Source organism: Lepidochelys kempii, chromosome 25, assembly GCF_965140285.1.
Source record: "Lepidochelys kempii isolate rLepKem1 chromosome 25, rLepKem1.hap1, whole genome shotgun sequence".
NCBI classification, from domain to species: Eukaryota; Metazoa; Chordata; order Testudines; family Cheloniidae; genus Lepidochelys; species Lepidochelys kempii.
In genome coordinates, this window is record NC_136404.1 from 16,123,999 (window position 1) to 16,148,739 (window position 24,741).

Below are 24,741 nucleotides of genomic sequence, written 5' to 3' on the forward strand. Positions count from 1 at the left end.
TGCCCACCCGCCAATCCCGACGGGGCCCCTGCGCGGGCCCCGCCCCCGCTCCAGCCCGGCCGGCTGCGGGGCGGGCAGGCGGCTGCAGCCCGAGCTGGGGCGCTGGGGCGGGCGGGTGCGGCTGCGCTCGCCGCCGGGGCTCGGAGAGGTGAGTGCGCCCTGCCCGGGGCCGGGCTGCTGCTCCGCCCCCCACCCCCCGAGGCCTCCCGCCGCCCGTGACCTGCCCTCGCCATGGGGAGCTGGGGGGCCAGCTGGGAGCTGCCGCTGCTCTGTGCGCCCCGCTCGCCCCATTGATCCCCCCCCATACAGGGCCCCCCCTCCCTTCTGCGAGCCGCCTGCGCTTCTTCCCCCCTCCCCCCCCCCCGGCCGCGGCCGATCCCGCGTGGGGTCCCCCTCTGTGGGCCTGGGGTGTGCACGGGGGTGACCTGCTGGTCTGAGACCCCTGGCAGGGACTGGCCGCCCCGCAAACCTGCCCCTTCGGGCTAGGGGGCAGGTGCCCATCTGTCATGGGAAAGGGAGGGTAAAATGAAATCTGTGTGGGGCCACTTTCCTCTCCCCTCTCCGGCTGGTGTCAGTGGGCCCCCGCTTCAGTGGGCCCCCGCTCCAGTGGGGGCCGGATCCCTCCCCCCCCCCCCAATCCCCTCGTTTGGTGGCTGTGGGCCCCAGCCCCACTGAACACCATGATCACACCAGCTGAGGGTCTGGCCTGGAAAAATCCAATGTTTGTCATTAGCAGGCAAGGGCCCAGGGAGGGCGTGAGTTGAGCCAGGTGCTAGGAAGGTGAGATGGGGGGGCTCGTGTGTGTGTATGTGTGTGTGTGGGGGGGGGGCTGGCAAGTGTGTAGCTTCGCTGGGAAGGCGCTTTTAATATTTTTGGCAGAGTCCCTGCAGCTGGGGGATTTGCTCCCTGCTCCCGAGCTGCCTGAGCCCAGCCACCTGCCTGAAATTTTCCAGCCCTGCAGGTTTGGGGCAGGTGTCTGTGCTCTCGGGTGAAGGCCATTGGATACGGGGACTCAGAAATGTGCTCTTCCCCCCCCCCCTGTCTGATTCTTGCAGTGGACTTGGATTTCTCCTCCCGCGCTGTGGGGGTGTGGAAGGATTTTAGTGTGTGTGTGTGTGTGGGGGGGGGGTTCTTTAACCCCAGCCTTACTTGGCGTGCACGCAGGCTGTGATCCCCATGTTGGGTGAGCGGTTGCCCCTCAGCTGGCTTCAGACGGGTGCAAGATGCCAGCAGGTTTCTGCCTGTCGGGGAAGGGTGGGGGCGGGGGGAGAGAACGCCTTCCCAAGCAGTTGTCTCTGTTGAAGCCTGAACGACGGCGAGGCTGTCAGGTTGTCTCCGCGGCTTGTGTGTGGGAGAGGCAGACCCGAAAGCGCGCGCCAGCTTGCTAAGTGTTCTTCAGAGGCGCTGTTTAAACGTTCTGTTTCTCTTTCATCTGCCACGCACATGGAAGCACGCGCCGTTTGAGACCTCTGACGTGGGGCGACAGGGAGTGCTCACTGGATGTGGCTTGTGGGCGGCCGCTGGGAGCGTTGCAGGGTTGGGTTGTGTGCTGCATGCCCTCCGGAGCAAAGGGGCTCATGGGCGGCCGGAGCTCTCCTGGCCAGGGCATGGATCCTCTCCTTTGAATGAAGGGCTGACGCTCAGGTGGGTGGAAACATTTCGGGGGGGGGAGCGGCTGTGTATGTTGGCATCTGGCCTGGGATGACCCACGGTTTCCTTGACCTGTTGCCTATGGAGCAAGTGGGCGGTTTTTCCTTTGAGGTCCATCGTGGCCCCCTTGCCCCTCCTGAGATGCGTCCGCAGTGACCTTCTTGTATATTTCATTCACTGGGATGCTCAGGTTGTCTGGGCCTTGTGCCCTTGGTCATCTCGGTTGATGAGGATCCTCTGAGAGTCCGTGACTGGATCCTGGGAAGCACCGTTGCGGGGCTGGTGCTTCAGGCTGGCGGGGCTGGCTGTGCGTTCCCTGCCCCTCTCTGAGGAGGTCCAACAATGTTGTTGCTCATCTCCCATTCTGGCTCCCACCTGCTCTGGTGCCGATCCGAGCCGGGTTTGAACCTGGGGTCTTCAGCCTAGACCTGGGTGAGCCAAAGGGGTAAGGCCATTAGCTGGTAGCAGTAGTAGAGTGTTATTCTCCATGCACAGGCCACTAGAAGGCAGCATATTGCCCACTTTGCAAGCATGGCACATGCTGAGTGGGAAGTGCTGCCATGTCTTGCTCTAGTCCTACGCTGGCAGGGTAGGACAGGGTTGGCACGCAGTGGCTCCCAGACCGGGCCATCCATGGTAGCTAAGGGAGGGCCCGTTTACCTCCTCCTGCCTCCTTAAACCTAGGTGTTAGATCTGCTGAGAGCTCGAGAGCCCTGCTTCCCCTCGGTAGAGCTTCCAGGCCAGTTCTGAAACCCGGCACCTTGAGCCGTAAAGCTCCTAGCTTGGGACTGTCGATGGGAAGGGTTGAAAGCCTTGTGGGCCGCTTTGTTCCAGCCTATCCAGGGTTCCCCCGCCCCAGAGGGCGGGCGAGGGTAGTGGGAAAGAGCTCGCTCTGCCGCTGAGAGCTTGGCTCGGCGATGGGGCATGTTCTCCTGTTGCAGCTTCTCCCTGTGTGCGCCTGGATCTGAGCCGGGGAAAACCTGCTATGCCAGTGACTGAAGGAAGCTGACTGGCAATATCGGAGCTAGAGCCCTGGCAGGCCTTGTGCCCTGGCATTTGGGGGGGGCGGGGCGGGCAGGGCCAAGCACTGACTGGGGGTGGGGGAGCTTCTTGATGGAAATTTGCTGTGGTACCAGTTGCCTGGGGAGGTTTGGCAGCTGCTCCAGGAAGGGGGTGAGATCGGGGCCTGGCGTGCTCATTTCCTGCGTCCACGCGGGAGGCGCTGGCAGTGCCAGGCTGCTGAGACGACCGCTTGTTGTTTGTCTCTGTGTTAATCTGCTCCAGCGCAGTGCCCGGTTCCTGCCAAGCCCAGTGCCCCGCAGGCCCAGCCCTGCGCATCTTCCTCTTGCGTCTTATTCAGGCCTTGCCCAGAGTGGCAGCTTGGCCTGGAATGACCCCGTGGAGCGGTGCACCGTCTGTTGCTAGCTGGGAGAGCTGAATTCCTTCCCCCCCCTCGGTCCCCCCGTCCCCCCCGGGGCTGAGCTGCACAGCTGGGCGCTGGGTTCCAGGAGATGTCTCCCCGTGGCTGCAACATCTGAAGATCTGTTTGGTCGGTTTGACTGGGGCGCCTGGCAAATCACAGGCAGGCGTGCGCTCGTGTGCCTAGGGCAGGGGCCTAGGGATCGCGGGAGCTGGGGGTTGGAACGCCTGTGCCCTAGAGATGAGGGCATGTATGGGTGTGGGAGGACTCCTGGGTTATGACTCCGGGATGGCCTGGCAAGCAAGGTGCCGCTCCCCCCGTCTCTTCCCCCTCCTCCACTGCTGGGGCAGGGGGACCGGGGAGCCCTCCAGCCAGCACCCTGCCCCACCATCCTCTCGCCCTCTGCTCGCGGCTTATCCTAGGATGTGGGACTGCTGGACGCTCATGGAGGGAAGGCTGCTGGAGCGGCCCTAGCTGGGGAGAAAGGACCCAGGCGTCCAATTCCCCTGCCAGGTGCACACAATGAGCCTGATGGCACAAGACCCTCCCTGCGAGCTTCCGTTTCCAATGGGAGGGGTAACTCAGGGCCTTCACCCCCTCTGTCCCTCCCCCCCAAAAACTGGGCCAAGTACCCTCGAGAAGGTACAAGTACCTTGAACCAAGTACCCTGCCCTAGAAGTTGCTGGGGTATACATGGGGGCCAGGCCTTGGGTGAGCAGGGGGGCAGCGTTCGGGGTGGGGGCCTGGTACTGAGAAGGGTGGGGAGGCGGCTGGAGGGGGGGTATCCCCATGTTTAAGGCAGGCTCTGTGCTCCCTGCCCTGCTCTGCCTGGGTTGAGGTTAATGTTTAAACCCCAGCCCCTGATGTCCCCTGGCCGGGGCAGACGCATCTGGGTTTGGGGACTTCTGTCCGCAGGCCTTGCTGCTCCCTGGGGTCCAGCGCTGCTAGACCCGATCAGGCTGTGCCCCCCCCCCCGCCCCCCCCCGCCCCCCGGGTTTGCTTTGTTCCTTGCGCTCTGGGCCTTTTCCATCTTCTGTGCGTTAATTTTAGTGCTTGTGAAATGGAGAGATTGGCAGCGGAGGTGGGTGTTGTGCAAGCTTCTCTCTGCGGCAGTTCGAACATACCCCCCCCCGCCTCTGCTGATGCCCCTCAGTCCTGACCCACAGCCCCCTGCCCTCCCAGTCCAGCACCCTCCGTGGGCTGGCCTTGTTCCTCTCCCTAAATGCTGTGCTGACTCCAGCAGGGTGTGACCCCCGCTCCAGGGTGCATTTATGCCCCCTGCAGGTCAGAGCCTGGCAGTGTGAGTCTGGCACCAGCCCTGGGGCACCCCAGAGGAGTCACAAGGCAGCAAGGGCCTCTCGATCCCTCTGGCTCCCTTCCGTGCTTCCAGGTGACCAGCGTCTGCTGGGCCTGTGCTGGCGGAAACGGCACCGGTGCCGACAGGTGCCCATCACCACATGGGTGCTGTACCATGGCATGAGCCAGGCCTTGCCAACCTCTGTGGGCAGTGTGCATAGAAGAACTCAGCTTGCCTGGCAGGGTGGGGGCAGGGGCATTGTGAGATCTGATCCTGGGGTCTTATGGCTGAGATGCAGAGCTCCAGGATGCAGCCTGCGTTGACCTGGTGAGAGTCTACCCTGGGGAACTTCCGTCCCTTCTGCAGCTCCATCCGGGGGCTGTGTCCATCCCAGCCTGCCATGGGGGTTCCCTGCTCTTTGGTGTGTGCCACGTTGCTGGGTACAATTAAACAGCTGCCATGTTCCGTCCCAGAGGTGGCTGCATTTCACCGATAAGCAGGGATCACGTTGGCCGAGGCGTGGGGGAAAGAGGAGGGACTATAGAAATATGAACCCTTTTGTTGGCAGAGTGCCCTCCAGGCTGGGAAAGGGAGCAGACTCCGACCTCCCCCCTCCCCTTCTGCCAACAATTGGAGCAGATTCTTGCCGCCCCTGAGACGCCAAAGCCCATCAGAGAAGAGGGCTGGTGGCGTCGTCCCCTCTGCCTGGCGAGGGGCCGTGCAGGGGATGCCATGGGTGCATCTGGGAATCTCTGTGGTCCATCTAGGATAGTCTGGCTGCAAAGCCCCTTCCTCATTCGGTGTAAGGGGGTGCCCAGCTGGCGTCCCAGCAATGGGGACGAGGGCCCCTGCTTTGATTGCTTCCTAGCATTGGCGGAGGAGTCCCCAGCTTCCTTCCCCTGCCAGGCAGGTGCCCCCTGTTGATTCCTGAGCCCACAGGCCGGGCAGGGCAGCAGGACTGATCGATTTCCACGCTGGGTCATTGCTCCCAAAGTGGATTCCGCTCCGCTCCCATCTGGGTCCCCCTCCCTGCTCCTGTGCCCAGCCCCATGTCTGCATGTGTGAGGCTGCCATGGAAAGACAGGGCTAGCAGGGACGGGAAGCGCCATCTCACCGGGTTTCTCTGGTAGAGCAGACGGTGGTGGTGGGGGTGTGAGCCTTCAGTGCCTGGGGGTGAGTATGACTAGGCCGGAGGCAGCGGGGTGTGGTGGGTAGAGCATTGGCCGGGGACTCAGGAGCTCTGAGTTCTATTCCCGGCTCTGCTGTTTGACTTCAGGCAAGTCGCTTTCCCTTTCTGTGCCTCAGTTTCCCCTAACTGTTTCCTCAGTTTCTCCTCCTTTAGAAAGTGCCCTGGGCCCTGGGGATGGGAGGTGGTAAGTGTGCAGAGCAGCCCCACGTGAGTGGGAGGGGCAGATGTAGCTTGGCGGGGGGGCTGGTTAGGAAATGGCCCGGGTTGAGACCTGCCCATTCGTGTCATGCGCCAGAGGAGCGGGGGTGCCAGGCCGGGCCAGGGGTGGGCGGAGGCAGCAGGCACTCACAGGTGTTGGTTCTGCTTAACTGGCTGGTGGCCCCCCCGGGCCCCCACAGCGGAAGTGGTGCTGTGCTAACTTCTGGTTTCTCTCTCTCTCTCAGCTGCGCTGGGTCCCCCAGGAGGACAGAGCTGAGGATGAACCAGCGGGGACCGTGCACCCGTCAGTGCTGGGTGAGTCTGGTGGCCCTGGGGGGCCCACGGGGGCTGGCCCTGCTGCATATGGGGCCAGGGCTCAGCACCACGGCAAGAACTGAGCAGCTTGGCCCCAACCCCAAGGCCTGAAAGAGAGAAGGAAAAAACTGAGCATGCAAAGATTTTCTAGTTTCCTGTTTTTCTCTCCTGCACGGAGGGGGAGGGGTAGGGGTAGGCTGGGAGGAGAGCTCGGGGGGCTGTGAACGAGCCCAGGGGCTGGGGATGCCCCCATGGACCGCGGTGCTGTGCTGGGAACTAGAGACCCCAGGCTCACCTCACGGCACTGTGGAAGCAGGTGATGCAGGGGGTGGTTACAGGCCAGCCAGGTGCGCCCCCCCCTGGGCTAGAGAACTAGGGACCCGGTAGGCTGTGAGGGTCTCTACAAAGTCATGCTTGTGCCTCACCTTGCTATATGGCCCAGGGATCCCCTCTGAGCTGGGGGCTCAGCAATCTGGCAGCGGCAGCTGGGAGCCAAGACTCCTGGGTTCTCTACCCCAGCGCTGAGAAGGGAGTAGGATTTAGTGGCGAGGATGGGGGAGGGAGGATTGGGACTCGGGACTCCTGATTTCTGACTAGCTCCACAACCTTGGGCAACTCCCCGCCCCATGCCTCGGTTTCCCCATGGGGAAGGTGGCCCAGGCGTTAGGTGGTTTGGTGAGCGCGCTGGGACGCTGCGGGCAGAGGTACTGGGGGCGCAAGGCAGAGCCTCATTCATTATTCAGCCGTGTATCCGGTGTCAGCCCCAGCCCTCATCCTGGCTGCATTCCTCAAGCGTCCAATCCCTGGGTTCTCGCCGTGACATTTAGCACCTGCTCACTGCCTGGCGCTGATCAGCCCTCCTTGCTGGCTTGTGCCGGTGCCAAGGGAGGCTCCCTGCGTGGTGGGGATGCGCGGCCAGGGTCCAAAACCTCCTCGGGTTTGGAGATAGCCACCCGATGCGCCGGGGTGTCTGGGCGGCAGGGCCAGCCCTTTTGAGGAGTGTGAGGACAGGGTGGCACACCGGGCTCCAGCGAGTGTGGGATATAAAGAACAGCCCGTTTCCATGGATACGGCAGCACGGGGTCTGCGAGCTGATTAGGTTTTAAAAGAAACATGCACCCTGTTCCAAAGTGCTTCGCCCCCGTTAGACCCTGGCTCTGCCCCCGAGCACCACACGGGCGCGGCTTTTCCCCACTAGCCTGCGGGGAGGAAAGGGAGGCTGGCCGGTTCTGCGTTGAGTGGGGAAACTGAGGCACTGGGCTGCACTGACTCATGCATGGAGTCAGTGGCAGAATCAGGGGTGGAACCCAGGAGTCCGGAGTCCTAGTCTGCAGGCTGTCCTTGTGAGAGGCTCTGTGCCTTGGGGGTGGGGAAAGCAAGGCACCGGAAGAATTAACCATTACAAGTCTGGTAGATCTAGGACTAGAACTCAAGAGTCTGGAGTCCCAGCTCCCTCCAGCTCTAACCACTAGATCCCATTTCCTTCTAGGGCTGGAAATAGAATCCAGGAGTCCTGACACCCCGCTTGCCTTGCTCTAACCTCTCAAGCATGTTCCCACCCTTGGAGAATTATGTATCACACCTATTCCCCGGTGTCCCCATGGGCCTGTCCCCTTGTTGTCTCGTTAAGCAGCTCTTCCCCCCCCCGCCGCCCCCGAGCAGAGATCTCTCTGTCCTGCGGTGCTCCCTGTGGGGCGTGACGGGAAGAAACCTGCCTCTGCACCACCTGATCTCTATGTTTGCTCCAGAGGCCGGAGAGCTGAGCTGCAGGATCCGGAAGGGAGCGTCGTCCCGCCCAGCTCCAAGATGTCCTGTTTTGGGGAGCATTTCTGGGTAAGTGTCTCCTTTGAGGGTATGGGGGGGGACTCTGAGCTGTGGGGTTCAAATGGAGCTGGGTTGTTCCTTAGCATCCTTGGAGAGATGGGTCTTGTCCATAAACCCCAGAGCTGGGCCCTGACTGCGGCGTGTGGGTCTGCGTTGGGGTATGCGCCTGGCCCGGACACTGTAATGCCCTGCTCTGGCTGGGGTGGGGCTGGCTTAGGAGGCTGGTGGACATGAGCTCTGGAGTCTAATTCCCATTACACAGCTGGGAAACTGAGGCAGTAATTTGCCTGAGGTCCTGCAGCAGATTGGTGGCAATGCTGGGAAGAGAACCCAGGAGTCCAGACTCCCCTTGCACCCGACTCTGTCTCGTTCTCCTGTCTCCTAGGCCGCGCTGCCCCTCCGCCAGTTGGAATTGTGGGCCTGACTGTCCTTGCTGCAAACTGGCTTTGAACTGGGACTGCCCCCTGTGGGGTGGCAGGACGGATGTGGCCCAGGGGACTGAGTGCAGATCTGGGAGCCAGAGAACGTAGGCTGTCCCTGGTGCAGAGCTGCGGGGAGGGGCTCCCCGAATGATTAGGCTGTGCTGGCCATGGGTCTGCTGGCCCGGAGTTCCCCGGCTTGGGTGGCTGTGACCATCTGGTGCATTGTAACACCCTGGCTGTGCTTCCCCTCGCCCCATCTGTGCCCACTCTGCCAAAAGGGGGGATTTCCAGGCTCTGTGCTCTCTGCTCTGGGGATGTCGGGGGGGGTTCTTTCCTCCAGCTGTGGGAAGTTAGGGGCTCTCCACCTCTGCAGCTCGCTGCTGGGAAGGGAAACAGCCCTGGGAGGACTGCGGAGCTGCCGAAATACCTTGGTGATGGATGCACATTGTGCGGGGAGATCCGAGCCCCGCCGCTGCCCTGCAGGCAGTCCCTGGCTGGCCCTGGAGGCCTGGCTGTGCTGGGGAGATTTCTAGCCGGCGGGAGCCGTGATGGGGGAGACCTGCGCCAGGTACAGGGGCAAGGAGCCCATTAGACTCTGGGCGGGGGGTAGATGTGGAGATTGCACAGATCTGGGAGCCTGGAGACGGGCTATGAGGCCACTGGTCCTCCTCCGTGTGGACTGCGCCGCTGTGACTAGCTGGGGGGCATTTGCCTGGCCAGAGAGTGGCATGCCTGGTATGGCCGCAGGGCACATGCCAGCTGCTGTCCAGCCCCACTGGGATGGGAAGGGGGCATCCCCCTCCCTGTGCAGTTGGGGGTGAGCCGTGAGCAGGTATGGGTCACTTCCATCTCTTGGGGTCTGGGCTGGGTGGGCCTGGCTTGGGCGCGAGCCGACACCTGCCCACTGCCTGGTCCGAACGCGCCCAGCCTGGTGCCGCCTGCCTGCAGCCGTGCCTCGCGCAGCGCCCGGGAAGTGTGTGGGGGGGTGTCTCCGTTCTTTCCCCCCAAAATGATGCCCCCCCTTGCGTTCCTCCAACCAGATCCAGTTTATAAGCAGGAGGGCAAAGTCGTAGCTAGGCAACCCCATCGTCCGTAGCAACGGGACCCGTGCACTGCTCTCTCCTTGCTGCCCCAATGGCTCTGCCAGGTGGCTTTCTTAAAGCGACAGCGCACCCTTACCCTCCCCCACCCCCACCTGGAATCTCCAGAGGCAGAGGTGTGGGGTAGGGGGCTGCCAAGGACCTGGGGACTGGATCTGGGCCGTGCCGACCGCAGCCCACCTCGGAAAGGCCGCGGGGTGGACAGTATGCTCCAGGGCTGGGCCTAGAACCCAGGAGTTCTGCCTGCCATGCACAGTGCTCTGTGCTGGGGCGCACATGGGTCCTGGTGGTGCAGGGAAATTGCCAGGGGGCTGCCAGAGTGAACTGCCCCCCCCCATCATTCCCCTTTGGGTTCAGCCCCAACCACCAATGACAGAGCCGGCCGCTCCCTGCCCCCCTCTCCTTGCACGTGGGCCTGGGAGCTAAGGATGCCTGGGGTCAAAGGCTGCCCCTCCCACCTTGCACAGTCACTTCCCTGCCCTGTGCCTCAGTTTCCCCATGGCTGTAACATGGGGCTAGTGATGCTGACTTGGGAGGTAGTGGGGTTGTGAGCCTTCATTAACTGCTGCATCTCCTTTACCTTCCTGCCCCACACCTCTGCCCCGGCTGTCACACCCCACTTCTTACCCGGCGGGGAGAGGGGTCAGATTTCCCCTGGGCCACCCCCCCTGACATCCTGCGCTTCCAGCCTGTCTCCCCAGCAGCTGTGGCTGCTGCTTCATGGGGTGCTGGGTGTGGGGCGGGAACGGGCTGTCCACAGGCACTTGTGAGCTCACCCACGGGGTGCCCACAGCCCCCCTTGGTAACCAGCCCAGGATGTGGGGGGCTGGTGTGTTCAAGTGGCATTGCCCACCCATCGCCCTTCTCCTCTGCTGCAGGATGTGGGGCCCCCCCAACCAATGGGCATTTCATACCCATCTCCAGCACAGAGCCACCCGGGCCTCTGCCCTCCCTGCCCAGCCCTGGCTGTGGTGCCCGCTGCCTGGCCGGGGGAGGGTCCAGGAGGAGCTGAGGTAGTGGGAAGGTGCATCTGTACCACCCCCATCCCAGAGCGTGAGTGGGAGCCCTCCCAGCTGCCTGCCCATGGCTGGCACCACATGCCTGTTGGAGCTTGGCACCGAGCAAGTTCCTGTCAGCCCCTCTCCCTGCACGGCCCTGCCCGGACTCCTGCTTTTCTACACAGCGGGTGTGGCTGGCACCGCCCCCCACCCCCCGCATTGGGGGGTCACTAATGAGCCTGCGGCCATGTGGCTGGGTTGTTTACAAGAAGGCCAGAGTGGGGGGGGCTGACTTGGGGGAAGGGTTGAAATAGTCCAGGGGGATCCTAGAGCTGGGGGAGAGCAGCCCCACGGCACCCCGTGCTCCTGGAGCGAGTGCTGGGGAGGGCTGGCAAATGCCATCCTGCCACCTTTCCCCCCACGGCCGCTGCTCTGCGCTAGTGGCCACTGGGGCTCCCTGGCAAATGCTGAGCCGGGGGGTGGGCAGAGTTCAGGCCTGGCTGGGTTTTCCTGCCACCATGAGAGAGCGGAGAGCTGGGGCTGTGGATTGGGCAGGAGGGAAGGCAATGGGCAGTGACTGTGGGGGACCCCCCGCCCGTGGGGTCCTGTCTGGCCTGTAGGCAGAGCCAGGGACCCCAGATGCCCCTTCCCCCGAAGCCCACTGGAGAGCGCCCAGGGATAGGGGCAGGATCTGGGCCCGGCGGCGTTCTGCCCCCTTCACCCTCTGCTCTCTGCCACCCGCTGCAGGGAGAGAAGAACCAGGGCTTTGACGTGCTGTACCACAACGTGAAGCATGGGCAGGTCTCCACCAAGGAGCTGGCCGACTTTGTCCGCGAGAGGTAGGGCCAGGGGTGCGGGAGGGGCGCCTGGGCCCCAGCAGCGCGGTGCTTCCCGCCCTTAGGGGGGCGCTGGTGTTGCCCCGGCTCCGGGCCAGTGTGGAGCTGGTGCTCGGGGCAATGCAGTCCTGTGCCCCAGGAGTGGAGCTGAGCCCCGCCAGGGCCCTGGGGCTATCTCTGCTGTTCCCCGGTGTGTGGCAGGGCAGCGCCCACCCCCACCATGTGCTGTCCCCACCACGCGCTGCCCCCCGGGCGCTGCCCGTTCGCTCCCCTCATGCTCCCTCCCCCCTCTCTCTCTCTCTCTCTCTCTCTCTCTGCTTCCAGGGCCACCGTGGAGGAGATCTATGGCAAGTCCATGGCCAAGTTGGCCAAGATGGCCACCAATGGCACGCAGCTCGGGTGAGCAGGGCAGAGCGCGGGGGGCCGGGCCTGCGTGTCTGAGCCCTGTCGCTGTGTGAACCTCCTGCTGCTGGAAGGCCCTCTCTCCAGCCGCATGGGCCTTGCAGAGATGAGAGGGCTCCCCTGTATCTTCCAATGCCCCCATCTGCTCCACAATCCTGGCAGGGGGGCGTTCCTTTGGACCCACTCAGCGCTGGCCACTGGGGGGTGCCCATGGGACCAGAGGCTTCCCACTGCCCGCAGACCCAGTTGCCCATCCCAGGTGGTGCGAGGTCCCGGGCGGGGGTAAGGGCGGGGGGCCTGCTCTCAGCGCCTGCGTCTCGGCCCCGGCAGGACTTTTGCGCCGCTCTGGGAGGTGTTCCGGGTCTCCTCCGACAAGCTGGCACTCTGCCACCTGGAGCTGGTGAAGAAGCTGCACGACCTGCTCAAGGAGATCGCCCGCTACGGGGAGGAGCAGGGCAAGGCGCACAAGAAGGTACACGCCGCCCCGTCCCGGGTACAATCCCGCCCCTTACGCCCGGGGCTGCTGTCAGCGTGGCTCCCTGGGTGCCATGGGCTAGGGGCAGGGGGTGGCTGCACCTGGCTCTCGCTGGGCCAGGCGCCCCTCGCCTGGCAGGCTGAGATGCCAAGGGCTGAATGGGCCCAGAAAGCCAAATTCCCTGCTTCCCACCAAGGGGCATCCCTGGGACAGGGGCATTTAGGTTGGGGGGGGGGAGTTCCCCTCCTCCCCATCTCCAGGCCCCTCTCTTGTCCCACCAGTCCAAGGAGGAGGTGTCGGGGACCCTGGAGGCCATCCAGCTGCTGCAGGGTGTCGCCCAGCTGGTGCCCAAGTCCAAGGAGAATTATCACAGCAAGTGCTTGGAGGCCGAGCGCCTGCGCCGGGAGGGAACCAACCAGAAGGAGATTGACAAGGTACTGGGGGTGGGCGGCTGGCGGTGTGGGGGGAGAAGGGGGCTGTGGCCCATCACCCGGGGGTCTGACCGGCATGGGAGGGGCTGGGGTGATGGGGGCAGGCAGTGCCCCGTTGACGAGTGGGGACTGCCCCGATGCCCGCTCCCCATGGCAGGGCAGAGCAGCTGAGCCCTTGCTCCCAGCTCCCACCCCCCTTCTGTCCTGCCCCTGCCAGGCCGAGCGGAAGTCGAAGAAGGCGGCTGAGGCCCTGCGCCACGCAGTGGAGAAGTACAACATGGCCCGGGCAGACTTTGAGCAGAGGATGCTGGACTCGGCCGTGGTAAGTGGGGCGGTGGGCATTGGGGGGGTCGGGAGGCTGTGGGGGGCAAGGGGCAGCCACGGGAGGGTGTGGGGGCAGAGGGAATCTGCCTCGAATCTCATTCGGGGTAGTGTGGGGTGGTGTGGGCTGGTGATGGGGCTGGGAGGGGGGCACCTATACTGCAGGGGTCCAGCTGGGCTGGGGGGGCGTGAGAGAGATGCCGCTGGGAACTCCACCCTCTGCACAGACCCCTCTCATCTAACTGCTCCACCCCCCCCCGGCAGCGGTTCCAGGAGCTGGAGGAGACCCACCTGCACCACATGAAGGGGCTGATCAGCTCCTACTCGCACTCCGTGGAGGACACGCATGTGCAGATCGGACAGGTGCGCACCCCGGGGTGTGTGTGTTCGGTGGGGGTGGGCTGTGGAGAGGGGGGCGGGGCGTGCGCTGGGGCGGGGGGGCAGGTGGGCTGTGAAGAGGGGGGCGGGGGGCGTGCGCTGGGGCGGGGGGGCAGGTGGGCTGTGAAGAGGGGGGCGGGGGGCGTGCGCTGGGGCGGGGGGGCAGGTGGGCTGTGAAGAGGGGGGCGGGGGGCGTGCGCTGGGGCGGGTGGGCTGTGGAGAGGGGGGCGGGGCGTGCGCTGGGGCATCAGGTGTTAGGGGGTAGAGGAGAGGGCAGCTGTAACCCCCACAATCTCATCCTGCCCGAAGGAGACGCTGCTGGGGGTGGGGAGCGAATGGGGGAGGGGGGCCTGGGCAGTCACCAGCGAGATGAGTGCCGCAGCCTGAGCTCTTCCTCCCTCCTGCCCCCAGGTGCACGAGGAATTCAAGCAGAACGTGGAGAACATCGGCATCGAGATGCTGCTGCAGAGATTCGCCGAGAGCAAGGGCACCGGGCGTGAGAGGCCGGGTGAGGGCACGCGAGGGAGGGGCTTGCTCTTGCACGGGGCTGAGGGGCGGGGTTTGCTCTTGCACGGGGCTGAGGGGCGGGGCTTGCTCTTGCACACGTTGCACGGGGCCTGGGGCAGGTGGGGTGGGTGTGGGCATCTCTGCCGGGCTGACCCCTGCCCTGCTCTCTGTTGGCAGGGGTGCTGGATTTCGACGAGTGCAGAATGGTCCCAGCACAGGAAGGCAAGTACGTCTCTGCAGCTGGCGGCCCTGTGGGTGCTGGGGCATCGCCTGGGAGGAGGCGGCCACGGGGGCAGGGGAGCCGGGACGTTGGGATCATCCCTGGGCTCTGGGCGGGCGGCGGAAGTGATGCCTGTGGGGAGGAGCTGGGAGCACCCGGGGCCCAGCTGTCCCGGCTTGGGGGGCTGAGCCGTCTCCGGGGGGAAGAGGGGCTGGATCTGCACCAGGAGCCGCTCACCCGCTCTGTCCCCCGCAGGGCCCAAGAGGAGCCTCAGCAAAGCCTTCCGCATCCCCGGGCTGAGCCGGAGAGACCGAGAGCGAGACACTGTGTGAGCTCCCCCCGGCCCCTACTGCTCCTCTTCCCCTCCTGCCCCCCTTATCCATCCTCCCTACCCTGCATCTCCCCCACCTCCGGCCCATCCATCCTCCCTGCCCTGCTGGGCTTCTCCGGGCAGTTCCAGGGGCCTTGATTCTCTCTCTCTCTTCCCCCCCCAGGGAGTCCCCAGACGCTGACTTGGTGAGTAGCTGCCCTGGGTCACGTGCTGCCAGCTGGGGGGATGTAGCGGGTGGATCCGGCCACGTTCCTTCCTTCGCTGGCACCTGCCCATGGTGCTGCCAGACTCGCTAGGGCCCAGCAGCTCTCGGTAATGGGGGGCTGGGCGGTGTCCACCTGGGGCAAGTTTGGGGGGGGAGAGGAGACCCCTGCCCCAGGGGTTCTGCAGCGCTGAAATCACATGTTCCCGACCTGCAGCGCCCTGCTGTCCCAGCCCTGGACTCCCCCCAGCTTGGCCGGCGCCCCTCAATCCTGACCCGCAGGCCCGGTAGATGCCCCTGGGATTGAATGGGTGATGGAGGAGGGTCCCTCCTGGGCAGGGTGGGGCGTTAAAACGGGCCCCCTTTGCAGCAGCCCCTCCCCCCTACTGCGTTCTCCCCCCGCAGACCTGCCCGGATGTGGACGAGGAGGGATTCACTGTACGGCCTGACATCAACCAGAGCAGTATCCTTGGGCTGACTGGCGGGGCGAGTGCCAGGGTGGGGCCCAGCTGGGGGTGGGAGGGGCTGGTGGGCTCAGCCCCTGGTCCCCTGCCCAGACAGTTCCTCTCCTGCCTGGCGGCGCCCGGGTCCATGTCCTGGGGTGGGGGGGCAGAGGTGCTGGGCATCCAGCCCCCCTGCTTGGCTGCACTAACACGCCAGGGCAGGAACTCGGTTTCCAAACCCCCTGTGCCGGGGGAACCAGGCTGGGCTCAGACCCGCTGGCCCTGGAACCCAGCAGGGCCTGGGCTGAGCCTGAGAGATGTAGGCTCGGATCAGGGGAGAGCTCCCCTGGTTTTGTGGCAGGGAACCCCGGCCTAGCAGGACTCTCCCCTACAGATCCACGCCTGGCATAGGCCCTGTGAGCAAGGGGCACGTGGCGTTGCCCAAACTGGCACTGGGAGTCCTTATTGGCACTCAAGACCCCAGCTGGGATCCGGGCCCATTGGGTCGGGTGCTGCCCCGAACAACTTGTGGCCTGATTAGACCCAGACCCCGCTTCACAGATGGGGGAAGCTGCAGCCCAGTGCTGCAGGGACCTGCCCAGGGACCCCGGGGGGATTGGGGGTGGAGCCGGGAACAGAACCTGGGTCTCTGGGGGACCCAGCCCAGCCTGGCTGATGATTCAGGGCTGATGGAGGGGGAACCAGTTAGGCTGGGCAAGGGTTTGGCGCCAGGCCAGGACTCCTGGGTTCGATGCAGTGAACTGGGGTGGAGGCGACACCTAGTGGGCGGCCAGGAGAATGGCAGGCAGGGGCCCAGCGCCACTCCGGTCTGGGGGCTTTTCCCTTGAACCCCGGCTCAGGCTCGGGCGGGACCCACGGCTGCTCGTCCAGCGACTCGGACTACGAGGACGAGGACGAGCCCCGCAAGTTCTACGTCCGCATCAAGCCCCTGCAACCCTGCGACACCGCCGGCAGCAGCCAGGCCGCTGTGGAGCAGCTCAAGGCGACAGTGGGGAACCTCCCCCTGCCCCCCAGCACCGGGGTGAGAGCCGGGGGCTGAGCCGGGGGAAGCAGGGGACCTCTGGGGTGCAGTGGCATGGGACCAGGCTGGTGGCTGGGAGGGAGCAGTGGTGGGGCTGGGGGGGAGGGGAGGGGGTGGCTGTGGGTCTGGGAGGGGAGGGGTGGCCATGGGGCTGGGGGCTGCAGGGCTGGGCTGCTAACTGCCACCCTGGTGATCCCTCCTCCCCCTTGTTCTCTCGCAGGGCACGGTGAAGAGACAGTCTTGCAGTAAGTGTGGCTGAGCTGTTCTCCCCCCGCCCCGTGCTCCCCTCCTCGGCTCTGAAGCAGAGGGTTCTGTAGGGGTGGACAGGGGAGATGCCAAACCCGGGTGGGGTGGGGTGGGGTGGGGGGAGATTGTTGTGGGTACAATGGGCCATGCAGCAGGGGAGGTCCACGCAGGGCGCCTGTGGCCCGCCCCCACCTGTCTGGGGAGATGGGTGCCAATCCTGTCCTGGCAGCGCCCCCCAGAAGCTGGCTCTGCACCCCGGCCCTCTGGAGAGTTCTGAGCTGTCCTTTGCCCAGAGCAGTTTCTGATGGGTGGTCTTAATTTTGTGAGGGCCCAGCCAGATCTCCCTCCTCCTAGCTCTGGGTGCCCTGGATAACGGGGGGCTGCACCTTCCCCATGACCCCAGCACTGCTCAGCCCCTAGTGACTCTCCCATCTGGATACAAGAGCACGGGCCCCGCTGCAGGGGGCGCTGGCAGGCACCGTGACCCCCTCCCGGCCAGCCTTCCGAAGAGGGGGGGTTATTTCTCATTTTGCTGTGTCGGGAGCTGTCCAGGTTCCAGTCCCGGGGCCCCAGTGATGCCCTCCGTGTGGTTATTCCCCAGGGCACTTACCAGTAGCGACGACCATCACGGTGGATGTGGGCTCTGTCAGGGCCCTGGGTACAGGTGAGGCCGTGACTGGAGACTGTGGGGGGGAGAGGGGGGCAAGGAGGGAAACGTGGTGCTTTGCAAATCCCGCCCCTGTGGCCACAGGCCCCGCCCTAGTGTGCTAGAGTAGCTGGATGGTTCTTTCCAAAGGCTTGGCAGTGACGTGGTTAATACTGAGATCAAGGTGACCATCGGTAGGGGTCAGAATTAACGCCCATGCAAGAGGCCTTGGGGCAGCACCCCGTCCCAGGTCCTGTTGGTTCAGCCTCTCTGCAGACTCAGGCAGGCAGCCTCAGAAGCTTTCACTGGCCTAAGGGGAGTTGGTGGGGCTGACTGTGTGATGGGTGGGGGCTGTGGCCAGTTGCTGGGGGGGTGGTTGCGGGAGGGGTGCGGTGGCTCTGGGTGCTGACTGGGGGCTAGGTCCTGGCTCAGATCGTCTCCTTTCCTGCAGGTGACGAGTCTGGGAAGCTGCAGCCCCCACACCCTGCCGTATGGACTCCCAGGTACCGGGGTACCCTTGGCATGGGGAGGGATGGATGTTGGGGTCTTTGTATGATGTGCCTGCTCTCCGGAGCACCAGTGCCCGGCTGCTGGGGCGGTTTTGGGACTGCATGGTCAGCTCATGGTGGGGGCCTCCCATCCTCGATACACCAGGCCTTCCCAGGCCCTTCCTGTGCTGGAGCCCCACGGGGCTGCAACAGGCCCCCTTTGCAGCAGGGCCCACCCAGCCTGGCCTTCCCCACAGCTAGCGCTGCCAGCGCCCCAGATGTCTCGGGCAGACACCCTGGGGCACAGGATGGGGCACGAGTAACAGTGTGCATGGGGCCCCACTGATCTCTCCCTCCTTTGGTCTGTCCCCAGCTGCGCAGGGAAGCCCTGGCCGGATGTAGCCCCTTCTGCAGCCCTGTTCGGGCCCCCGCTGGAGTCGGCCTTCGAAGCGGAGGATTTCCCAGGTAAGCGTGGTCTGCCAGTGCCTGCATCACAGGAGGGGAAACTGAGGCACAGCGGGGCGGGGACATCTCGCAGTGTGTGAGAGAGAGCTGGGAATTGGATCAGGACTCCTGGGTTCTGTGCTCTGGCTTCAGCTCGTAGCCAGGGCTCTCCCCCGCTGGCTTTTCTGGGCATTGCAGCCTCTGTGCTGAGCTCCGCAAAGCTGCTCTTTGCCCCTGCCCTCGCTGGCTCCCTCCGGTGGCGCGGGGCAGCAGGCGGCTCTGCGCTGGCGGATCCGTGACAGGAAGGTCACCCTGTCTCCACAGCCTCCCGAGCCTGCGGCCTGGGCTCCAGCCCGTCTCCCTTCTCCTCCTCGTCTCCAGAGAACGTGGAAGACTCGGGGCTGGACTCCCCCTCGCATCCCCCCACGGGCCCCTCGCCAGACTCCAGACCCTGGACGCCCCAGAGCCCCCTCACCAGACGGCCTGCCAAGGGCTCCCCGAGGCTCCAGGAGGAGCGGGGCGCCCTGCCCCCCACGACGGCCGCCTTGGAGGAGCAGAGCGCCTGGCTGCCCCCGCCCGCCAGCCCCACGGGGTGGCCCCGGGACACCCCCTGCTTTGCCGCCTTCGGCTCCGAGCCCAGCGGGGAGAACTCAGGGGCGGGGTCTCAGCACGATTCCCGCTGCCCCAGTGCCATGGCCCCTTCGCCCGACCCCTCCGGGGACCCCCAGGCCTCGGTGGCCAGGCCTCCCAGTCCTGTCTTGGACCAGGCCCTGCAGCCCTGCAAGCATGGGGCCTGCCCCCCCTCCAACACCTCGTCCTCTCCGGTGCCCCCCAGCTGCAGGGAGCCCTCCGGCCCCTCCCCATGGACTCCCCAGGGGCCCAGTCCCAGGCTGACAGACAGCAGCACTCCGGCCATTCCTGAGCTCCGGGCTGAGCCTGGTGAGTACGGTCCGGGGGGCTGTGAAAGGACCTGCCTCTCAGTTCCCTGCTTCCCAGAGCACGAGAGTGGGGTACCGCGAGGAGCGGTGACCTCCCCCCCCCAACTGCTCTTCTGGTGGCCCTCAATTCAGCCCTGCAGACCCCCGAAATCCCCCCTGCTATCCCAGCTCTGGGCTCCCCCCAGCTCTGCCGGTGCCCCTCGATCCCACCCCACAGCCCCTGAAATCCTCCCTGCTATCCCAGCTCTGGGCTCCCCGCCAGCTCTGCTGGTGCCCCTCAGTCCTGACCAGCGGCAGCCCCACTATTCTCACTCCAGGTCTCTCAGGCACTGGCCAATCTGACCCGCCTGGCGCTCTTAGTGAGGAGGAAACGTGTCTGTTTAGGTGCCAGGCTGAGTCGCTTTCCCGCGTGACCCAGCTCTGGTTCCTGAGCTCCTGGACCGACCCCTCTGAGCACCTGGCCCCGGCACGCGGCTGGGGGGCACTCCTGCCCCTGCGTCCCCACCCCACAGACAGCTCCTATGTGCCTCCCCTCCCCCTGCTCCCAATGCCATGGGACGGACCCTGACCCACCCCTGCCTTGTGCTTCTGCAGATCCTCCCCCTGCGCCCGCCCCACCCAGCGCCGCCCCCAAGGTGGCCCCCCCGCGGCGCTCCAGGACGAAGAGGCCCTCGAAGGGGCAGGCCGCCTGCAGCCACGGTGACCTGGTGGGTGGCGCTGCGCTGTGCTGGCTGGGAGCCGGGGTGTGTGTGGAGGGATGGGGAAACCGAGGCACGGAGTGAGTAAGTCACTTGTTGTCCAGGGAGTCTGGCAGAGCTGGGGTTTGAACCCCAATCACCTGGGTCCCAGCGCGGCGCTCTGCAGGGATCTGGCGTCGCTGACCCTTAGTGGGGGCTGGGGAGCGGATCCGCAAGTCGGCCCCGAGCTGGAGGTGAAGTGAAACAGATGGGAGCCTGAGGAATTTTTCAACTTTGTAGAGGCGGATTCAGGCTAAAGGCTCCTTCCCCCACCCTGCGGGGTTTGTCTGCGTCTCAAGGGAAAAACCAGCCATGACCAACCTTGAGGGGTCTCCAGGGTGGCTGATCTCCGGCCGTCGCTGAGATCCCGGAGCAGACGCGAGCGCACAGACCCCCTGGGGTGGCTGGTTTATGCTGTCTGGCGGGGGGCATATGCTTTTCTGGGGAGTCTAATGGTTAGCGGTGGGGCTGGCGCTCCTGGGTCCAGGAGGGAAGTGAGGTTTGGTAGGTAGCAGGAGACTGGGACCCATTTCCAGCTCAGTCCTGACCCACTGGATGGCCCTGGGCAAGTCCGTGTCTCATCCCGTGCCTCAGTTTCCCCACCGGTACAATGGGGCTAATGATCCTGCTCCCATTTGCAAAGTGCTTTGGGATCCCAGGCCCTTGGATTCTCCCATCCCCTCCTTGCCCTGCCACTGGGTTAACCCGTCCCTGGCCTGGACCGTCATGTACTGCCCTTGGTTTTGCAGTCCCGCTCCCTGAGCCCCTCTCCCCTGTGGAATTCGGGCCCTTCCCACTCGGCTCCGCCCAGCCTGGGTGAGCGCAGTTTCTTCACGGTCTCGCAGCCGGCTCTGGGTACGTACCCCGGGGGTCGCGCGGGCCAGGTGGGAGGGTAGGGGACCGGCCCCGAGCATCAGGGTGGCGGCAGGGGGTGAACCTGTGGATAGAAAGGAGGGGGCCCAAGCCGGGGGAGGGAAGGGGGAGCTATGGGCTGGGATTGAGCGGAGGCTCCGTACCTGACCCTACCTCCCCTCCCGCCCCCCCAGGGCTCTCCCGAGGCCCCAGCCCTGTGGTGCTGGGATCCCAGGATGCGCTTCCTGTGGCAACTGCCTTCACTGAGTACATCCATGCCTACTTCAAGGGCCAGGACCCCAACAGGTAAGGTGGGGGATTGGGGCCCAGCCTCGTTTACAGCCTGGGCTCCCTGAACCCAGGCACTGTTGGGCCCAGCCTAGGGATGCCCTGGTTATGGGGAGGGAAAGAGAGACAGCTTGGAGGAGCGCCAGGGCTAGATATCTGCCCCCAAATCTCATGGGGCACTGGGGAGGGGAGGACAGGGACTGGATCCCTCACTCCCTGCCCCTTCCCACAATCCCGCTGGGCACTGGGGGGGTGGCTCTCCCATCTCTTCCCCCCCCCCCACGCTCCACCATGGTGCCAAGCTCAGGGCAGACCGTTGGGAAGCAGGGCTTGCCCCCGCACTGGCTGGGATTCCTTGCTTAGATTTCACCAGCTCACGGAGTCCCAGCCTGTCCCCTGGGGTGCCCTGCTCTGTCTCGCCACCCAGGTGAGATGGTCCCTCCCGCCAAAAATCACAACAATAGGCCGGTTCCTCCCAGCCCCAAAGGACTAATCACTCGCCCTACGCCAGTTGCACCTGAGATCTGGCACCGAACCCTTAGCCAGTGTGATCCTAGATGATCTAAAGATTCATTAACTAGGAAAAGGAAATTGGCGAGCTATTGACAAGGGTAAAGCAGGCAACAGAGATGCATTCAAACCAGTTCCAGTCTGGCTTCCAAAAGTAATGGAAGCTTCTATGATAAACAAGCTCTGTGTCTCCTTTGGGGCTAACCCAGGCCAAACCCTGGAGATCTTCTGCCTAGCAATCCTTCCTTCCCCCCCCTCCCAAGCCCAAGCAGCATAAAAGATCATGTTCCTCCTCGTTAGGGCTTTCGATTCCTTCCCAGCCTTGGGCTTCGACTGCAGGGACTCACGGGCAAGTCTCCTGCCGTGGTGGGGGGAGCCCCGGCGAAGTCTTGTTCTCCGATGTCCCATGCTGGTTGGTCTGGTGTGGGTGCGTGGGCGCGGACCCCTCTTGTGGGAGGCTGGTATCTCGCACGTGGCACTGGTTCTCTCCTGGCTGGTGCTTCGCAGTGATAGAGCAAACACGTGGGACCCGGCTGCTTATAACCCTAATTTCCCCCGCCCCCCCCCCCCCGTGGCTCCACCAACACGCTGAGCCCGGCCAGGTCCAGCCCTGGATCTGTCAGGGTTCAGGGGAGACGTAGGAGCCTTGGCATGAGCTGGGACCTGGTCTGCTGGCGTCACCCCCCCCCCATGGGGGTGACTGGATCTCCCATCCCCCTGCCTTCCCCCCAAGCTCCAGGGAATTGAGTGAATGGGGTGGGGGGAAAGATGGGAGATCTGGCCACCCCAGTGCCCTGGGGGATTGTGGGAACTGGGAGATCCCCTCCCTCCATTCCCACAATCCCCCGGAGGGGGTGGTGGGGCTGGACTCCCGTAGGCTGTGGGGGGTTGGGCTCTCCTCGCCCATTGCTGGGGGTGGGGGGGGCTCTGAGTTAATGCCTGGCTCCCCCGCAGCTGTCTGGTGAAGATCACGGGCGAGCTCACCATGTCCTTCCCCGCCGGCATTGTCCACGTCTTCAGTGGGAGCCCAGCCCCGCCTGTCCTGAGCTTCCGCCTGCTCAACACGGCGCTCGTCGAGCAGTTTCTGCCCAGTGCTGAGCTGCTGTACAGGTACTGGGGTGGGGCCGGCTCGGCCACGGAGCTGGGGGGCCCACGGGGGCTTTGCTGGGGCTCTGCGGCTGCATCCCAGCCGGTCTGACCCACCCCTTTCCCACCCGCAGTGACCCGTCCCAGAGCGACCCCAGCACCAAGGACTTCTGGCTCAACATGCCGGCGCTGACCGGGCACCTGCAGAAGCAGGCAGAGCAGGCCCCGGCCGCCTCCTACTACAACGTGGCCCTTCTCAAATACCAGGTGAGGTGCCAGCAGGGAAGTCCTGCCCGCTCGGGATCCCCTTATCGCCAGGCGGTGCGGTCAGGACTCCTGGGTTCTCTCCGTGGCTCTGGGACGGGAGTGGGGCCTAGTGGGTTAGAGCAGGGGGTGGCTGGGAGCCAGGGTTTCTGGGTTCTACCCCAGGCTCTGGGAGGGGAGTGGGGTCTATTGGCTTAGAAAGTGCCGGGGGGGCAGAGGGGGAGGCTGGGAGCCAGGACTCCTGGGTTCTCTCTGGGCGGCGGAGTCTAGGGTGGGCTGGGAGCCAGGACTCCTGGGTTTTGCTCCGGGGGGAGCAGAAGCTGTTCCCAGCCCCCCACTGTTGCCGGGGCACTGGCCCCTCAAGCCGCTCTCTGCTCCCCTGGCAGTTCTCCAAGCTGGGCCCGAGCGCGGCCCCCCTGCAGCTGGCCGTGCGCTGGGACTGCACCACGGCCGCCACCCAGGTCAGCGTGGAGTACGGGTACAATGCCGGTGCCATGGCCGCGCCCAGGCCCCTCGCCAACGTCCAGGTGCTACTGCCCGTGGAGGAGCCGGTCGCCAACGTGCGGCTGCAGCCTGCGGCCAGCTGGTGAGAGCTGGGGTGGGGGCGGCGGCTCAGGCCTGGGGGAGGAGTTGGGGAGGGGGCAGGAGGCAGCTGGGAGTCCCGAGGGGGGGCAGGATGGGGGGGCAGGAGGCTGGGAGCCCCGGGGCTGGAGGAAGAGGGAGGGGGAAGGGGGGGACAAGAGGCAGCTGGGGGCTATGGGGGGAGGAGGGATGGGGTGCAGGAGGCAGCTGGGAGTCCTGTGCGGGCGGGGGAGATCAGGTAATGGCTGGACCTGTGTGTGCCCCCAGCCCTCGCCTGGTGGGGTGACCCCCCCCCGGGTCTCTCTCGCCCCGCAGGAACCTGGAGGAGAAGCGTCTGTTGTGGAGGCTGCTGGATGTTCCTGGGGCCCCGGATCGTGGCGGTGAGAGCTCTCAGTGCCCCTGCCGGGTTGTGGGGGGGGGGGAGGGGGTGGCTGTCGGGGGGAGGGCTGAGCCTCCCTCCCTCTGATGTTGGGGCAGCCAGGGGCTGCGTGTGAGCTGCAAACCCATGGCCCTTGGCCCCTATGCCCACTGGCCATAGTGGCTCCTGGGGGGGGCTGTAGGGGGCTGGTAGCTGGGTACGGTGCCGCCTGCTGGCCTGTTGCCAGCTCCTGGTTCTGAACAGGGTTTGCTGGGTGAGCTAAGGGGAAGGGGGGCGGGTGGCTCTTAGCAGCTGTCCCTCTTGGCACCCCCAACTCCAGGGTGTGTCAGCCCCCCATGGCTCAGTGCTCTGGAGTCTGTTCTCCCCCCGGGTGGGCAGGGTCTGAACCCTCAGTGAGATCCTGAGCCCCGTCTGTCTCCGCGTTGGTCCCCAGGCCGCGGCCACCTCTCCGCCTGCTGGGAGCCCCTCTACGGCCCCAGCAAACCCAGCCCCGTGGCGGCCCAGTTCACCAGCGAGGGCAGCACCCTGTCGGGCGTGGAGGTGGAGCTGGCGGGCAGCGGGTACAGGATGTCGCTGGTGAAGAAGAGATTCGCCACAGGTAACCGCAGGAGCTGGGCACATCACTGGTGGTGGTGGGCGGGGTGGGGGGGACACTTCCACCTGATTGCACATGGAGAACTCCTCCCACTCCTGTCCATCACCGTGCCTCAGTTTCCCCTCTCATCCTTTGTTTAGATTGGAAGCTCTTTTTGGAGCCAGGGCCTGGCACGATGCGGCCTGATCTGGGGTGGGATTGGTAATAAGCCGTACTAACAAAGGGATCCCAGGGAGGGGAATATGATCAGAGCACAGGGGAGTGGAGGAGGCTGGGTAGGCGGGGGGCCTATACCGGGAGTCTCCAGTGTCTGTCTCCGCCTCTCATGGTTATGTTTCCTCCTAGGCATTTATCTGGCTGGCTCCTGATCGGCTGCGCTCGTCCCCCTTGTTCATTCCTGGTTTTAAAGCCCCAGCGGACGTTGGCTCATTCAGTCGTTTGCTGCCCCTGGGGGTTTCTCTGCTGTTGGATTTTTAAACACTGGAACAAAGTCAGATCTGGAGGGAGGGGAGTGGGGGTCCGGCCCCTGGCCCGTGACACTGGCCCCCACAGGTGGGAGGGGCGATGCTGCTGGGATCATGCTGGGCTGGGGGTTTGGCCCCTGGATGGGCCGAGCAGCTCAGAATTGCACTGGACAGAGAACAGCCCTGTTCCCCGTTAGCCTAACTCCTCCTGCACCGGCCCA

The 24,741-nt window shown here is 65.0% G+C and overlaps 1 protein-coding gene across 4 annotated transcripts; it reads left to right on the forward strand.

Annotated features, from left to right (window-relative positions):
- The first annotated feature begins 43 nt into the window (after positions 1 to 43).
- On the forward strand, positions 44 to 24,524 carry FCHO1 (FCH and mu domain containing endocytic adaptor 1). Of its 4 annotated transcripts, XM_073324176.1 has the most exons (30): positions 44 to 148; positions 6,000 to 6,069; positions 7,818 to 7,902; positions 8,689 to 8,883; positions 11,161 to 11,252; positions 11,574 to 11,648; positions 11,982 to 12,123; positions 12,408 to 12,560; positions 12,775 to 12,879; positions 13,143 to 13,241; positions 13,668 to 13,764; positions 13,941 to 13,985; positions 14,239 to 14,311; positions 14,478 to 14,499; positions 14,922 to 14,979; positions 15,820 to 16,001; positions 16,222 to 16,246; positions 16,849 to 16,911; positions 17,345 to 17,396; positions 17,755 to 17,846; positions 18,150 to 18,764; positions 19,358 to 19,470; positions 20,250 to 20,355; positions 20,547 to 20,658; positions 22,105 to 22,260; positions 22,371 to 22,503; positions 22,887 to 23,086; positions 23,398 to 23,462; positions 23,895 to 24,059; positions 24,402 to 24,524. In XM_073324176.1, exons 3-30 carry the CDS (start codon positions 7,876 to 7,878, stop codon positions 24,422 to 24,424), a joined length of 3,285 nt encoding a protein of 1,094 aa, XP_073180277.1. In that variant the 5' UTR covers positions 44 to 148; positions 6,000 to 6,069; positions 7,818 to 7,875; the 3' UTR covers positions 24,425 to 24,524. The 4 variants fall into 4 exon arrangements, with proteins under 4 accessions (XP_073180277.1, XP_073180278.1, XP_073180279.1 ...); XM_073324177.1 differs by lacking the exon at positions 16,849 to 16,911; XM_073324178.1 differs by lacking the exon at positions 8,689 to 8,883.
- The last annotated feature ends 217 nt before the right edge of the window (positions 24,525 to 24,741 follow it).